General features: G+C 35.7%; 1 protein-coding gene across 4 annotated transcripts in view; it reads left to right on the top strand.

Moving 5' to 3' along the window:
- Positions 1–18,375, top strand: part of DOCK3 (dedicator of cytokinesis 3) — a 384,134-nt gene that overhangs the window by 112,837 nt on the left and 252,922 nt on the right. For all 4 annotated transcript variants that reach the window (XM_082348082.1, XM_082348083.1, XM_082348081.1 and 1 more), the window contains exon 5: positions 5,437–5,533. In XM_082348082.1, the coding sequence (XP_082204208.1) occupies positions 5,437–5,533 (97 nt within the window). The remainder of the gene's footprint in view (positions 1–5,436; positions 5,534–18,375) is intronic.

Genomic DNA, 18,375 nt, shown 5'->3' with positions numbered 1-18,375 from the left:
GGATGGGTGTTAGCTCTTCTCTAAATGTTTGATAGAATTCACCTGTGAAGCCATCTGGTCCTGGACTTTTGTTTGTTGGAAGATTTTAATCACAATTTCAATTTCATTACTTGTGATTGGTCTGTTCACATTTTCTATTTCTTCCTGGTTCAGTCTTGGAAGGTTATACCTTTCTAAGAATTTGTCCATTTCTTCCAGGTTGTCCATTTTATTGGCATACAGTTGCTTGTAGTAGTCTCTTAGGATGCTTTATATTTCTGTGGTGTCTGTTGTAAATTCTTCCTTTTCATTTCTAATTTTATTGATTTGAGTCCTCTCCCTCTTTTTCTTGATGAGTCTGGCTAATGGTTTATCAATTTTGTTTATCTTCTCAAAGAACCAGCTTTTAGTTTTATTGATCTTTGCTATTGTTTTCTTTGTTTCTATTTCATTTATTTCTGCTCTGATCTTTATGATTTCTTTCCTTCTGCTAAGTTTGGGTTTTGTTTGTTCTTCTTTCTCTAGTTCCTTTAGGTGTAAGGTTAGATTATTTATTTGAGATTTTTCTTGTTTTTTAAAAATAATTAATTAATTAATTAATTAATTTTTATTTTTGGCTGTGTTGGGTCTTTGTTTCTGTGCGAGGACTTTCTCTAGTTGTGGCAGGTGGGGGCCACTCTTCATCACGGTGCACGAGCCTCTCACTATCACGGCCCCTCTTGTTGCGGAGCACAGGCTCCAGACGCGCAGGCTCAGTAGTTGCGGTTCACGGGCCTAGTTGCTCCACGGCATGTGGGATCTTCCCAGACCAGGGCTCGAACCCGTGTCCCCTGCATTGGCAGGCAGATTCTCAACCACTGCACCACCAGGGAAGCCCTTTTCTTGTTTCTTGAGGTAGGCTTGTATAGCTATAAACTTCCCTCTTAGAACTGCTTTTGCTGCACCCCATAGGTTTTGGATTGTCGTGTTTTCATTGTTATTTTTCTCTAGGTATTTTTTGATTTCCTCTTTGATTTCTTCAGTGATCTCTTGGTTATTTAGTAACATAGTGTTTAGCCTCCATGTGTTTGTGTTTTTTACGTTTTTTCCCCTGTAATTAATTTCTAATCTCATAGCGTTGTGGTCAGAAAAGATGCTTGATATTACTTCAGTTTTCTTAAATTTACTGAGGCTTGATTTGTGACCCAAGATGTGATTTATCCTGGAGAATGTTCCGTGTGCACTTGAGAAGAAAGTGTAATCTGCTGTTTTTGGATGGAATGTCCTATAAATATCAATTAAATCTATCTGGTCTGTTGTGTCATTTAAAGCTTCTGTTTCCTTATTTATTTTCATTTTGTATGATCTGTCCATTGGTGTAAGTGAGGTGTTAAAGTCCCCCAGTTTTATTGTATTACTGTCGATTTCCTCTTTTACAGCTGCTAGCAGTTGTCTTATGTATTGAGGTACTCCTATGTTGGGTGCATATATATTTATAATTGTTATATCTTCTTCTTGGATTGATCCCCTGATCATTATGTATTGTCCTTCCTTGTCTCTTGTAACATTCTTTATTTTAAAGTCTATTTTATCTGATATGAGTATTGCTACTCCAGCTTTCTTTTGATTTCCATTTGCATGGAATATCTTTTTCCATCCCCTCACTTTCAGTCTGTATGTGTCCCTAGGTCTGAAGTGGGTCTCTGGTAGGCAGCGTATATATAGGTCTTGTTTTTGTATCCATTCAGCAAACCCATGTGTTTTGGTTGGAGCATTTAATCCATTCACGTTTAAGGTAATTTTCGATATGTATGTTCCTATGACCATTTTCTTAATTGTTTTGGGTTCGTTTTTGTAGGTCCTTTTCTTCTCTTGTGTTTCCCACTTAGAGAAGTTCCTTTAGCATTTGTTGTAGAGCTGGTTTGGTGGTGCTGAATTCTCTTAGCTTTTGCTCTTCTGTAAAGCTTTTGATTTCTCCATCAAATCTGAATGAGATCCTTGGTGGGTAGAGTAATCTTGGTTGTAGGTTCTTCCCTTTCATCACTCTAAGTATATCATGCCACTCCCTTCTGGCTTGTAGAGTTTCTGCTGAGAAATCAGCTGTTAACCTTATGGGAGTTCCGTTTTATGTTATTTGTCATTTTTCCCTTATTGCTTTTAATAATTTTTCTTTGTCTTTAATTTTTTCCAGTTTGATTAGTATGTGTCTCGGCGTGTTTCTCCTTGGGTTTATCCTGTATGGGACTCACTGTGCTTCCTGGACTTGGGTGGCTATTTCCTTTCCCATGTTAGGGAAGTTTTCGACTATAATCTCTTCAGATATTTTCTTGGGTCCTTTCTCTCTCTCTCTTCTCCTTCTGGGACCCCTATAATGCGAATGTTGTTGCGTTTAATGTTGTCCCAGAGGTCTCTTAGGCTGTCTTCATTTCCTTTCATTCTTTTTTCTTTATTCTGTTCCGCAGCAGTGAATTCCACCATTCTGTCTTCCAGGTCACTTATCCATTCTTCTGCCTCAGTTATTCTGCTATTGATTCCTTCTAGTGTAGTTTTCATTTCAGTTATTGTATTGTTTATCTCTGTTTGTTTGTTTTTTGATTCTTCTAGGTCTTTGTTAAACATTTCTTGCATCTTCTCGATCTTTGCCTCCATTGTTTTTCCGAGGTCCTGGATCATCTTCACTATCATTATTCTGAATTCTTTTTCTGGAAAGTTGCCTATCTCCACTTCATTTAGTTGTTTTCTGGGGTTTTATCTTGTTCCTTCATCTGGTACATAGCCCTCTGCCTTTTCATCTTGTCTATGTTTCTGTGAATGTGGTTTTTGTTCCACAGGCTGCCAGACTGTAATTCTTCTTGCTTCTGCTGTCTGCCCTCTGGTGGATGAGGCTATCTAAGAGGCTTGTGCAGGTTTCCTGATGGGAGGGACTGGTGGTGGGTAGAGCTGGGTGTTGCTCTGGTTGGCAGAGCTCAGTAAAACTTTAATCCACTTGACTGCTGATGGGTGGGGTTGAGTTCCCTCCCTGTTGGTTGTTTGGCCTGAGGCAACCCAACACTGGAGCCTACCTGGGCTCTTTAGTGGGGCTAATGGCAGACTCTGGGAGGGCTCACACCAAGGAGTACTTCCCAGAACTTCTGCTGCCAGTTATCTTGTTCCCACGGTGAGCCACAGCCACCCCCGCCTCTGCAGGAGACCCTCTAACACTAGCAGGTAGGTGTGGTTCAGTCTCCCCTGGATTCACGGCTCCTTCCCCTGCGTCTCGATGCGCACACTACTTTGTGTGTGCCCTCCAAGAGTGGAGTCTCTGTTTCCCCCAGTCCTGTCAAAGTCCTGCAATCAAATCCCACTAGCCTTCAAAGTCTGATTCTCTAGGAATTCCTCCTCCCGTTGCCGGACCCCCAGGTTAGGAAGCCTGACGTGGGGCTCAGAACCTTCACTCCAGTGGGTGGACTTCTGTGGTATAAGTGTTCTCCAGTCTGTGAGTCACCCAGCCAGCAGTTATGGGATTTGATTTTGCTGTGATTGCGCCCCTCCTACCATCTCATTGTGACTTCTCCTTTATCTTTGGATGTGGGGTATCTTTTTTGGTGAGTTCCAGTGTCTTCCTGTTGATGATTGTCCAGCAGCTAATTGTGATTCTGGTGTTCTCACAAGAGGGAGTGAGAGCACGTCCTTCTACTCGGCCATCTTGGTTCAGGCCTCTAACAAACTCTTTACTCTGCATGAATCCAGAATTTCTTTGGAAATTTGCTTATTAATTCATTTTATTTGGTTATTTTTCTTAGTGTTCTGACTACATTCTATTTGGTCTGTGGACCAGTGTATTTATAAATAACACTGTATCTGAATTTTAAGAATTTTCAGGATATTGATTATATATTATAGTCTAAGAAAAATACATCAGTATTAGTATAGACTTGGGTTAGTATAAATTGAGGTAAGTCCAAAGTTTTAGAACTTTAAAATAGGAACAATGTAATTTTCCCATAGATCTCAATGATTAAAGTAGCTGGAGACCCAGTAGATGAAACTTTCAAGAAATTTTATTCCAGTTTATCCTATACAGTATTTCTGCATTAATGTTACTAAAACACAACACTCTTACAACATCTCCCATGTCTCTCTGTTTCCATAGTGTCAAGTTTAAATCTCAGCCTTGCACTGCAAATTCACCTTATAAATTTGATGAATATGGATAGTGCTCTGGCATCATTCCAAGATGATTTTTTTTATCTGCTGGCATAAATCACACAAAATAAAGAAGAAAGCTGTATAGCATAATCAAGTAACATATATTCATTGATGCTCCATATTAATACACTGTCACCTTTGAACACAGTGGTCGTTTGCCAGCTGTGTAGAGAAATGATACTTAATGCTAATTTGTGAAAGGAATTTTCCTTTGTTACTTCCAGGTGGATGATGTTCTCTTTGGCTAACAAATCGGAGTATAGGTTCCATCCACCTCAGCATATCAGTATATAAAATCTTTGGTCCCAGAAAATATTTCATTAACTCTCAAAAGTGGCATAGACATTATAAAAATATCATCAAGTCATGCCCTTACTTTGAACAACCTTTCAATATCATCTCATTCATTCTCAATGCCCTGTGGTGACCTAAATGGGAAGGAAATCCAAAAAAGAGGGGATATATGTATATGTATAGGTGATTCACTTTGCTGTACAGTGGACACTAACACGACTTTGTAAAGCAACTATGCTCCAATAAAAATTAATTTTAAAAAAAGGTCTGGTATCTTTGGTATCATTTGGAAAGGCCCTGTGAGAGCTGGCCTCAGTCATACCAGCCTTCTTTAAGTTCTTAGATATGTGAAATTCTTTACCATCTCAGTGACTTCTTGTATATTGTTTTCTCTGCAGGTGACCCCACACCTCTCCCTCCCAGCAAACTTTTCTGTCGTGACCTTTTTGCATCTTTTGGGCATTGCCATTTCTTCAGAGAAGACTTCACTGATCTTCTCTTCTTTAGTCATGTCCCCCAGCTAAAATCTCTGATAGTACAATTTGGTTTCTTTCTTAGATTCATCGCTAGCCATACCTGTTGTGATTATTTGTCTGATTCCCTATCCACAATAAGAGCTCTCTGAAGATAGGGACCCTGTCCATTTTTGTTCACTGATAAATCCTTGGCAATTAGCACAGGGACTGGCACCATAATGGATGTTGCTTACAAGGTAGTTGGAGAGAAACCTAGTACCTTTCTGTTTCCAGGATCAGAGTTCCCCTACCAGACCCAGAATTCCTCAATGGACAAGTTGAGGAAACTTGTTTACATTAATTCAGTTCACTTATATTATTGCAGTATATTACTGCTAAAGAATCTGTATTCAATTAGATATACCTCTCTTTATATTTGCATGAATTTATATTTGATTTACACGTGTTGAAAAGGTCAGTAGACAGTGTTCTGGTATTTTATCAAAGATAATGGGGCTGTTTGTTGTGGCTCTGGTTCTAGGCAGTATGAAACTGTGGTTCCACTTGAAGATTCTATTGTGACTGAAGTTACAGCAACTCTGCAAGAATGGGCCAGTCTGTGGAAACAACTCTATGTGGTAAGTAGTTTATAACTAGTTTACTAGATGATTAAAGTGAATTGTACCAAGTGAAAAAATTATTGTACTTGTGCCAGTTGCAAATTTATAGATTTCTGAATATCTACAGTTTTTCAAATGTATATTCCTAATATTAACTGAAACATAGTAGACTTGAGTTTTGTCCAACCTGAAGAGAACAGATTATTCATATGCCTGCAGTTCTCTCCATCCTATTCCAGTCAATAGAATGTAAGTTCCATAACACCAAGGATTTTAGCTGTCTTACTCATTGCTGTATCCCCAGAAGCTTTCACAAAACAGGTCTTTATTAAATGAATGAACAAACTTCAGAGTTACATTGTGAACCTAATGGTGGGTAAAGGCCAAGAAGCTGTATCAACACTTTCTTACAGCTAATAAGCTTAAAGGATATGTCATATATGATACTTTTTGCCAAGTCAACAATTACTAGGTTAATAAAACCTCAGTTAATATCCTCTGGAAACTTAGAGAGTAGAGGGTGATAGGACACAAAAAATATAGACTGAAAATAAGTGACAGGGTTTGGGTTCTGAACAAGATGAAGTAAACACATTCTATTTTTCTCCTACTAATCACAAAAATCCTGGAAAAACTCATGAAATACCCTACCAGAAAACTCTGAAAGTTAGGGAAAAGAAGGTGGACTGAGTAAGGACCTTGAGACTCAAGGATTGAGTGAGTTCCCTGACTGTCTTTTTTTCTTGCCTCCCATATATCTTGGCCTGGGTTGTAGAGAAGACTACAACCTGGAAATGCTAATGAGTGCAGACAAAAAAATAGCACCAAGGAAAGCCTGTTATCTCTAGCCAGAGGATGGCCCAGCAAGATAGAAACATCCTAACCTATCCCATCCGTTCTCTAGGAGAACATCACAATAAAATCTATACCCCCTCCCACTCAAACAGGCATTACAGCAGCGGTATCCATGACCAGAGCTTTGTCTCACAGACACCCTTCCCCCACCTGCAGTAACAAGGAGATGTCCCCCTCCAGTGGAGCCTGTGGGTCAAACTCTGACTTCTCCTCTTCCCTGCTCAGTAATGAGGCAGTCCCCTTCCTGAGCAGAGCCTGTACGGAGGACTGACTTCTACCCCACCAGAATTTACAAGGTGGCAACTCTCTTCAGCAGAGCCTGTGGGTGAGACCCTGGCTTTCACAACTACACAGGATTAACAAGATGGTGCCCTTACCCTGCAGAGTTCTGAGGCAGAACTTGACTTTCTTCCATGCTCTGAAGTAAAGAAGAAGCATTCCTCCACAGAGGAGCCTGTGTTTGGAGCTTTTGATTTCCACTCCCCTGGCAGTAATAAGGTGGTACCCTCCCCAACTGAGCCTGTGGGTAGTACTTTGACTTTCACAACTCCCCACTCCCCTGCATATTACCCTATTTTCTATGCCTGCCCTGCTGAAATGAGGCAGTGCTTCTCCCCACTCAAGCCCATGCTGAGGATAATGGGGAGTGGAGTTCTGTTATATAGGTAACATGTAAATAGAGAAAAGCAAGGAGTACTGGAGAGACTTTATAAACTAAATTGACATTTGAATCACAGTCCACAAAAGTGAGCCTGGGATCACATTCGGAATCTAAACAGGTTGACCATTCACTAAAATAAAAGATTTAAGTAGGAATTAGAGTGTGATAGTATAGTACTTAAAATGTCCAGCCTACAGCCCCAAATTACTTGTCATATGAAAAAATCAGGAAAAACTCAACTCTAATAAGAAAGGGCAATCAACAGAGGCTAACTTTGAAATGACACAAATGTTGGAATCATCAACAAGGATTTTAAAGCAGCTTTTGTAAAACTGCTCCAGTGAGCAATTATGAATTCTCTTGAAACAAATGAAAACATAAGAAACTGCAGCAAATAAGTAGAAAATATAAAGAATCAAATGAAAATCTTAGAAATGAAAAATACAGTAACCAAAATTTAAAAATTACTGGTTAGGCTAAATAGCAGAGTGGCAAGGACAGAGGAAAGAGTTAGTGAACTTCAAGATGGATCAGTAGAAATTATGTAGTCTGAATAATGGAGAGAAATTGAAAAAGTGAACTTAGACTCAGAGATCTGTGGGACAATAACAAAAGGTATAACATTTGAGGCATCAGAGTACTAGACAGAGAGGACAGGATGTGGAATTTAAAAAATATTTGAAGAAATATTGGCTTAAATCTTACCAAATTTGCAAAAGACATAATCCTACAGATTCAAGAAGCTGAGTGAACTCCCAACACGATAAACCTAAAGAAATCCATACCCAGACCCATTATAGTTGAACTTTTGAAAATTAAAGCCAAAGAAAAAATCTTGAAAGGGAAACCAAACATTGCTATTAGGGAAAGGGCAATTTGAAATGACAACAGATTTCCTATCAGAAATTGCGGAAAAACAGAGGAAGTGCTAAAAAAAAAAAAACCTGATGTCACCCCAGAATTGTGTATCCAGGAAAAATATACTTAAGGAATGAAAGAGAAATCAACACATTCTCAGATGAAGGAAAGCTAGGAAAATTTGTTGCCAGCAAATTGGTTGTAAAATAATGACTATGAAGGAAGTTCATCAGACACAAAGGAAGAGATAATGGAAGGACAGTTGGGATATTAGAAATGGAGAAAGCAATGGAAGAGATAAATAAATTCTCTTCAGTTTAAAAAATTGATGATACAAAGCAAAAATTATTACATTTACGTGGTTCTCAATGTATATAGAGGTTATATTTAAGAAAACTGTATCGAAAGTGGGAAAGGAAAGGGACATAAATTGTGGCAAGGTATTTGTATTCCACTCAGGGTAGTAAAATGTTGATACTAGTAGGCTATAGTAAGTTACACACACACACACACATTGTAATCTCTAGAGCAGTCATTAAAAATATTATATGGTAATTCAAAAAGAGTCATGTACCACAGTGTTCATTGGAGCACTATTTATAATAGCCAGGACATGGAAGCAACCTACGTGTCCATCGACAGATGAATGGATAAAGAAGTTGTGGCACATATATACAATGGAATATTACTCAGCCATAAAAAGAAATGAAATTGAGTTATTTGTAGTGAGGTGGATGGACCTAGAGTCTGTCATACAGAGTGAAGTAAGTCAGAAAGAGAAGAACAAATATCATATGCTAACACGTATATATGGAATCTAAAAAAAAAAATGGTTCTGAAGAGCCTAGGAGCAGGACAGGAATAAAGACACAGACGTAGAGAATGGACTTGAGGACACGGGGAGAGGGAAGGGTAAATTGGGACAAAGTGAGAGAGTGACATTGACATATATACACTACCAAATGTAAAATAGATAGCTAGTGGGAAGCAGCCACATAACACAGGGAGATCAGCTCTGTGCTTTGCAACCACCTAGAGGGGTGGGGTAAGGAGGGTGGGAGGGAGATGCAAGAGGGAGGGGATATGGGGATATATGTATACATATAGCTGATTCACTTCGTTATACAGCAACAACTAACACAACATTGTAAAGCAATTATACTCCAATAAAGGTGTTAAAAAAGTATTATATGGTGATATAATAAAAATATTGTAAATAAATCAAAATGGAGTACTAAAAATGTTCAAGTAACCTATAGGAACATAAGAAAGGGGAAACAGAGGAAGGTAAAATGGAGGGAACAAACAGAAGTACTAAAATGGCAGACTTAAGTCCTAACATATGAATAATTAAAAGGTAGGAAATGGTAGAATTGATCAAAAAAGACTCAACTGTGTTTTGTCTATAAGAAACTCACTTCATATGCAATGACACAGGGAGGTTAGGAGATAGAAAAATACATACCATGCAAACACTAATCAGAAGAAAACTGGAATGGCTGTATTGAAAAGAGATAGTAATATTAAGTATGAATTATCTCTTCCTTAAATAAATGTAAATAAAAATAAATAAACTTACTTTAGTAGAAAAAAATGATGTCAGAATAAAGAAAACTACCAAGGAGAAAGGGACATTACAAAATGATAAAAAGATCAATTTACCAAGAAGACATAGCAGTCTTAAATATGCATGCACCAAAAAACAGAGCTGGGAAATAAATGAAGTAAAACCATAAAGGACTGAGTGGAGAAAATAGTTGAAACTAGAGAAATCAGATATTATACTTGGGGATTTATAACCCCTTTGCTTACTAAAGGATATAACTACTAAAAATTATCAAGGATAGGGAAGAAGTGAACAGTGCCATCAACCATCAGGATCAAATGGAAATTTTTAGAACATTCCACCCAGTGAAATCAGAATAAAGATTGTTTTCAAGCATACATGGGACATTCACCAAGAGTGACAATATCTTAGGTCATAGAACAGCTGTTAACAAATTTGTAATAATTCATGTCATACAAAGGGTATTCTGACCATAATGGAGACAACCTAGAAATTGATAACAGAAAGATTACAGGAAAATATTGAAGCACTTAGAAATTAAACAAGCTACTCCTAAATAATCCATGTATCAAAGAGAAAGTCTCAAGAGAAATAAAAAAATATATTAAAACTGAATGTAAATGAAAATATAACATATTAAAATCTGTGGGATGCAGCTAAAGCAGTGCCAAGAGAGACATTTATAGCATTAAGTGCATATAACAGAAAAATGTGTCAAATTCAGCTCCTACTTCAAGAATTTAAGTTAGGTGGAGAAAGACAAAGATAAATATCATATGAACATGATCTCTCTTATATGTGAAACCTTAAATAAAGAAAAAAAAAAAAAAGAAAGCACATAGGTATAGATAACAGAGACAGGTTGGTGGTTGCCAGAAGTGGGGAGTTGGAGGAATGGCTGAAGGGGGTCAAAATGTAATAACAAAAAAAGAATCTAAACCTAAACAAGCAGAATGAAGGAAAAAAAAATAGCAGAAATTAATGAAATTAAAAATAGAAAAACAGTAGAGGAAAAACCAATCACACCAAAAGCCAGTTTTTGAAAATATCAATAAAACTGATAAACATTTAACAACATGAGAGAAAATAGTAATTATCAATATATTAGGAGTAAAGAAAGCGATATCACTATAGATACCACAGATATTAAATGGGTAATAAGAGAATACTATAAACAACTTTGTACACATAAATGGCAGTTTAGAGGAATAGAACAAATCCTTGAAACCACATATTACCAAAACTCACCCAAGACAAAATAGATAATCTGAATATCTGACAACTATTAAAGTAATTGAATTTATAATGAAAATCCTTCTAAAAAAAGAAATGTCCAGGCACAGATGGTTCTAGTGGTGAATTCTACCAACAATCTAAAGAAGAAAAACCACCATATCATATCAATTGATTCAGGAAAAGCATTTGAGAAAATTCAACTTTCATGATAAAAACTCTTAGCAAACTAGGAATATAAGGGGACTTTCTCACCCTGATAAAGGACATTTATTAAAATGTACAGCAAACATCATACTTAATGATAAAAGTCTGCTTTTGGGAATAAGGTAAGAATGTCTGCTCTCAACAAGCCAATTCAACTTAGTAGTAGAATACTTAACCAATGCAGTAAGGCAAGAAAAGGAAGGAAGACACATGCGGATTAGAATGAAAACATAAAGCTGTTCATATTTGCAGACGATATGATTGGCTACCTAGCAAATCCCAAGGAATCCACAAACACTAGAGTTTACAAAAGATAGTTCTGAAAATAAGTAAGTTTTCAGTTGCAGGATATCAGGTTAAAATACACACACAAACTCTCTCTCTCTCTCTCTCTCAATCATATTGCCACATATTGGCAGTGAACATTGGAAACCAAATTTTAAAACATATACCGTTTACAATTGCTCAAAAATGAAACATTTAGGTATAAATCCAACAAAACATACAATTTCTATATGCTGAAAACCACAAAAATGCTAATGAACAAAAGCAAAGAAGGCAATAAATAAAGGGACAGACATGACATGTTCATGGGTTGGAAGACTCAGATATTAAAAATGTCTCTTCTACCCAGATTGATCTGTATATTTAATTCTTGAAACAGTCCTAGGGATATTTCGTAAATATAGAGAAGGTGATTCTAAAATTTATAAGGGAATACAAAAGAAGAATAAAGTTAGAGGAATCATGTTACCTAATTTTAAAGCTTACTATAGCTGCAGTAATCAAGATGGAGCGGTATTGGCAGAGGGATAGACACAGATTATAGATTAAGGGAACAGGATAGAGAGTTCAGACGTAGATTCAGTTAAGTAAGGGCAACTGATTTGTGGCAAAGGTGCAAACGAAATTAAACAGAGGAAAGATGCTCCTGTCAACAAATGGTTAGGTGGAGTAGTTGGACATTCAGAGGCAAAAACAAAAAACAAAAAACTTGACTTAAACCTCATCCGTTATACATCATAGACCTAAATGTTAAACATAAAACTATAAAAATTTTAGGGGAACATATAGGAGAAAATCTTCATGACCTGCAATTAGGTGAAGAGTTCTTAAGCATGACGCTAAAGGAACAGTCCATAAAAGTAAAGGTTGATAAATTGGACTTAATCAAAATGAAAAATTTTGCTCTTGAATGACCCTGTTAAAGGATGGAAAGATAAGTCATAGACTGGAAGAAAATATTTTCAAATCACATATCTGTCAAAAGACTTGTATGTAGAATATATAAACAACTTTCTAAACTGAACAGTAATTCTAACAATAATTTCTAACCAGTTAGAGAATGGGCAGATAACTTGAATAGACACTTCATCAAGGAGGATATATGGAGAGTCAATAAGAACATGAAAAGATTTTCCATATAATTAGCCATTAGGGTAATGCAAATTAATGCATATTTTTTCCAGTTCTGAAGGCTGTCTTTTTGTTCTGTTCATGGTTTCCTTTGCTGTGTAAAAACTTTTAAGTTTAATTAGATCCCATTTGTTTATTTTTGTTTTTATTTTCATTACTGTAGGAGGTGGATCAAAAAAGATCTTGCTGCAGTTTATGTCCAAGAGTATTCTGCCTATATTTTCTTTTATTAATTAATTAATTAATTTTTATATTCATTTTTGGCTGTGTTGGGTCTTCGTTTCTGTGCGAGGGCTTTCTCTAGTTGTGGCAAGCGGGGGCCACTCTTCATCACCGTGCGTGGGCCTCTCACTATCGTGGCCTCTCTTGTTGCGGAGCACAGGCTCCAGACGCGCAGGCTCAGTAGTTGTGGCTCACGGGCCTAGTTGCTCCACGCCATGTGGGATCTTCCCAGACCAGGGCTCGAACCCGTGTCCCCTGCATTGGCAGGCAGATTCTCAACCACTGCGCCACCAGGGAAGCCCTGCCTATATTTTCCTCTAAGAGTTTTATAGTGTCCAGCCTTACATTTAGGTCTTTAATCCATTTTGAGTTTATTTTTGTGTACAATGTTAGGGAGTGTTCTAGTTTCATTCTTTCACATATAGCTGTCCAGTTTTCCCAGCACCACTTATTCTGAGTGCTTACCTTGTGCCTGTGCTTCATTTTTTACATACATTACCTCATTTTAATTATCACTACAATTACTATTGTTCTCATCATATTACTGATTAGAAACTGATCATTAGAGAGGATAAGGAATGTGCCCAAAGTCATATAAAAAGTAAATGTTCAGCCAGACCCCAAATCTAAGTTCATTAGACTCCAGGGCTCTTAATAACTCATTATTTATCTTCTGAATTAAATTCTTTTAATATTGATATATCTCGCATACAATTTATGGTGATTTTAGTAGTTAACTTATTATCATCTTCTGAAATAGTAGTTGCATTTATTAGAATGAAGATTCTGTGGCAACAGCATCCCCTCCAAAAAATGTAAAATAATCGTCCCTTAAACAAAATAGACCTTTATTTCTTTTTCAAGTAGGCACAGGCAGTCTGGATTTGGTATGGCAGCTCTACCATCATAAAGGACTCAGGCTCATTCTGTCCTCCTGCTCTATCTTCCTCCTTATAGTGCTTCAGCTTTGTAGCCCCAAATGCCTAGCTCTAGGTAGCACATCTGCACACCAGCTGTAGGAAGAAGGAAGAGAAAGAAAAAAGTCATGCTCTTTCCTTTAAAGGATACTTCTTGGAAGTTGCTCAGAACGTTTCTTGCCTACTTCCTGTTGGTCAAAACTCAGTCACAGGGTAACCTCTAGCTGAAAAAGAGGCTGAGAATTGGTCTTTATTTAAGATGGCCATATACTAGCCCCAAATCAGGCATTCTATGACTGTAGAAAAAGTGGAGAATGAATACTGAGGGACCACTAGCAATCTTTGCCACAGCAACTGTGAAAATTATTTTCCTGTAAAGTTCTGTTGTGTTTTTCTTTTCTGCCAAATTTATTTGTGAAATAGTGGAATAATGCCTTCACCAACACTTTAATATATGTGGAGAAGTGAATTTTAGGTAAAACATGAAAAAGTAATGAAGTTGTTGGTAAGAATCATTAGCATCACCCAAGCTTGCCTTTAATATGTTTTGGTAACTTGACATGCATTTGTGAGGGTAAATATATTGTACCTAAAAGTTAAAATCATACCGATATGATGTCTTCTTTTACAACAGCTCATCTTATTCAGAAATGTTCTGGATAAATTAGAGCTGCTATTTGATGCAATGGTTTAGAACACTTAACGTTTGAAAAATCTTTTAGATGTGCTTTAAGGCTTATATATTTGCTTACCAATTTTCCAGAGATACGGAAAAACTTGAAAGTGAGAGGCTGTATTGGAAAGAGGACTACTGCAAATCGTGATTTTTATTTTATACCCCAAATTTGAAATTGCCATTACAGTTTTTAAATTCACTTTTTGATGAATGGAATGTTGCCTTTCTTTGCGATTTTAACAAACCGCAGTGTTTCTGGTTAATTCTTTTAAATCTATTGTTAATATCACAAGTATCAAATGATTTTTCTTATTCTTTTATGCAGGTAGGAGGTCAGACATGTAGCCAATTGAATTCAAAACAAATGAATACAAGTCTTTTCCAAATGACTTTCTACAAGAAGAGAATAAAAATCTGTTATATTACTAAAATCAGAAAGCCAAACATTCTCTGTTTTCCCTACTTAATTTCAAACCTTGTAGTTCTTTTCTTGATCTAACTTTACTAAGAGGCAGTTAATTACCTGGCTGTCCTCTGAGAAGTATACTTCAGAGCCCGAATGAATCTAGGTTAACAATGTCTAAAGTCTAATTTATCTGATTTTGAAAACAAAATGAAAATAATTTAAATAAAAGACAGTAAACTATGAGAAACAAGTCTCAACATATGTGACTATAAAGATTAATATCTTTCTGTAAATAGAGTGTGTACAAGTCAATAAGAAAACCAGTAAAAACACTGCAGATATTCAGCAAAGGATAAAAGAAGCCATTCATAAAGCATTACATTAGGGAAATATTCAGTCTTACTAATAATCAAGGACATGGAAAGTAAATCAATGAAGTAATAAATTCTCCTTCAAATTAACAAGTAAGAAAGTGGAAATTATCCTCTGCCATTGAATTTTTGCTGAAATGAATACCTCCATATCCACTTTGCTGGTTGATATCAAGTTTTTGTTGGCACGTTTGAAAAATAGTTTGGGAAAAGCCTTCAGATTCTTCAGACCCTAGTAATTCTAATTCTGGGAATTTGTTTTAAGATAAAGTTAAATATGGGAGTTGGTTGAATTGCAATCTCATAAATATTTCCATTAAAGCATTATTTGCAATAGCAAACATAAATTTACTTTCCTGAATGTGCCAACTGTAGTCCAAGTAAGACACAGATGAGCTGGGGTTTACATCTAAAGAGCTGTTAGAAAAATTTAAATAGTATGTTACATACTAAAGTGAATTTATGCAAAATTATAAAGTATAACTTCATCTATATTCTGAAAACATATTTGGGGAAAAAATGAAGAAAATTCACCAAAATATTAATGGAGATTAATTGAGGGGTTAAGATGTTAGATGTCTTCTTTTTCTAATCTTTGTTTTCAACATCTTGAATTGTGAATATATATTATTTTGATTGTTAGGAAAAAATAACCTAAAGCTTTCATCAAAAAAATAATGATATTGTGAAATAATACTACCAATGTTAAGTGAATAATATGTGTATACAAGAGCTTAAGGTAAGAGATGACACTACCTAATTTTCTATGTTTAACTTTTATCATAGCATCAGCAGGTGTATGTTAAATTCTAGGGAAAGGGCTTTGGACCTAGGCTCAGATCTTGGTTTTTCACCTTCTATGTTAGTCTTCTCGTTAGGTCTTAGCTTTAAAATACCCATTTATAGCAGAGAGAATTATTTCAAAGGGTTGTAAGAGATTAAATAAAATTACATATAAAGCTTCAAGCACTCAATCAGTGTTAATTGCATTATTCAGTTTTTGATATGAACTATATATCTCTCCAGATATGCATAACTGATGTCGCAATTTATCACTTAAGAAGTATCTATACATAGAGAAATAAATAGACTCAATGAAATGGACTTCATTTGCATAATGGGGTATTTGGATAAGAGTATATGTATACTTGAGCCAGGGTAGAAAAACCCTCATCTCTCTGAGGCAGTTAAAACCATAATCTCCTCATCCAGTAATCTTATTTTGATGGGAAAAAGATTATCTGAGAACCATCATTTGTGGCAAACAGTGACATCATTACTCACTCCTGTCAAAAGCAAGATTGTCAAATTTTAAATAGATATTTATGCTACAGTACTTTTTTTTTTTAAACCAAAAGCACATTAGAAGTCATACACAGAAGATACCTTTCTCCTTTTGCCAAGATAACAATTGAGGCCAGTAAAGCTAGAAAAGAAACTTATTACCCAGAATTATCCTTATTCTTCATCTCTAGAGTTACTACAGAAATGAGAAAAAGCGAATTTTGCAGCAACTAAGAAATCTTCATCAAAAAACTGTGTAGTTGTTTCCATTTTCCGTGATAGGGTTTAACATCCAATTATAGTGTCTATTAAGATGACAGTAAAAACTAAATAGAAAAGGCATGTGTACTTGCATTAATCTTGGACTATGAATTTTCCTTCATGTGTATAACTGAAGGATTTTATAATTGTAGCTAAAATCATTTGTTTTTACTATTTTAGGGTGACATTAGAAATTTTGCTTTTCTATTAAAAACACACCTTTATTTAATTGGATATCTATGATGAAGCTTACCCTGTAGTTTACTTTTTCCTTTGTGATAGAACATATCTTAGTACAGCAATATTTTCATGTTATGGAAAGCTATTAAACACATTTCTACTAGAACCTAGTTACTGAAGATGATATGCTTTATAACAGTTCTACTTTGTATTGCTATAAGAGTTTTTAAAAATTTTTTTCAGGAATCCTAAAAATGAACAATTTCTAGATTTTATTAGAAATAAGGCACAGTTCTCTAAATTCTTCTGAATAGTGTCTTTCTAATCTTTGGAAGATTAAGTCTGTGAATGGAAGGCAACATTTCATATTGAGGCCCCACCTAAAGAACAGAAGATATAAAATTCATTTTTATGTTTGTCTCAAGAATATTGATTTGACAAACATTAAGAACATATGTGCTTATGTCATCATATGTTTAGGGTGCATATAAGAGGAATTCAGCAGAGAGACTGAATGCATAGGCTCTGGAGAGAGACTTCCTGAGTTCAAATTCAGATGCCACAACTCGGTAGCTGCGTGATTTTGTGCCTGTTAGCTTCCTCCTAGGAGATGATAATGGTATCTGCTTCCTAGGGTTACCATGTTGTCTAGATGATATAAAAAACTTAGAACACCTTTTAAGTGCTTGGTTGAATGCTTACTTGTTATTTCATTTTTGTTGTTAGTAAGAATGATATTTGCTGTTTTAAGAGTCTATTCTTAAACCAAGTTTTCCACTTGCTTTAGTCCTACATTTTTTCAAATATATCCTAGCCCCCATCCCATCTTACTCTTAAAATTTCAGTCTTTAAAACTGGCAAGCTCTTTTTCTTGCTGCATTTAGAAATAATTTTGTATATAACAAAATGATATTTTTAAAGGGTTTTCTCTCAAAATATGTTGTAAATCAGTATTTTAATGACTTAAGACTTTTTTTTTTCAACTGAGCATAACTTTTAGTGTATTTTATTTTAGCTAGGTTTAAAACCTGAAAGAATATTTTGGCAGGCACCCTGTGGCTATCCAGTAGCTGGATTCCTTTTCTTCCTTATTAAAAGAGCCAGAACTGTTTAGGTTGGCATTGTGTACAGCTAAAGTATCCATCTTTCCAGACTCCCTTGAAGTTAGGGGACACCATGTGATGCATTTCTGGCCATAAATTATATGCAAAAGTTTTTACAAGGGGTTTCTGGATGAGCCGTTGTTTTTCTTGTAGTAAGTGACTTCCTGTATTGGCATATGGTAGAGTTGCCATCTTATTACCAAGAGATGACGGTTATGTTAAAAAGTACCTTCCAAGGATGGCAGAGCACAAAGATGGAAGGTATTTAAGATATTACTGATATTGTAGGATCACTGTAAAAGCCCTGTTTACTTTTGAATTTTTTATGTGAAAAAATAATCCTTGTTTTTGTTAACTCCTTTTATCATATGTGTTAAATGCAGCCAAACACAAACCTCATTGACTGATGAGATGTCACTGAAAGAATAGTGAATTTACTAATTAAATGATTGATTCCCACTACTTTTAATTTACTGATTTTATTTTTCTGTAAAATGTGGGCTTGCCTTCACTACTGTCTGTATCCATTGAAATGGGAAAATTGATTTTTGAATTGTTTATATAAAAACGCATATTTTAAAATGTACTTTTTCTTTCAAGTTGAAATTTCAGTCATTTGATCATTTTAATCTTAATACGAGAC

This window comes from Balaenoptera borealis, assembly GCF_965194805.1.
Source record: "Balaenoptera borealis genome assembly, chromosome: 12".
Taxonomy (NCBI): domain Eukaryota; kingdom Metazoa; phylum Chordata; class Mammalia; order Artiodactyla; family Balaenopteridae; genus Balaenoptera; species Balaenoptera borealis.
This window is presented reverse-complemented; position numbering and strand designations above follow the sequence as displayed.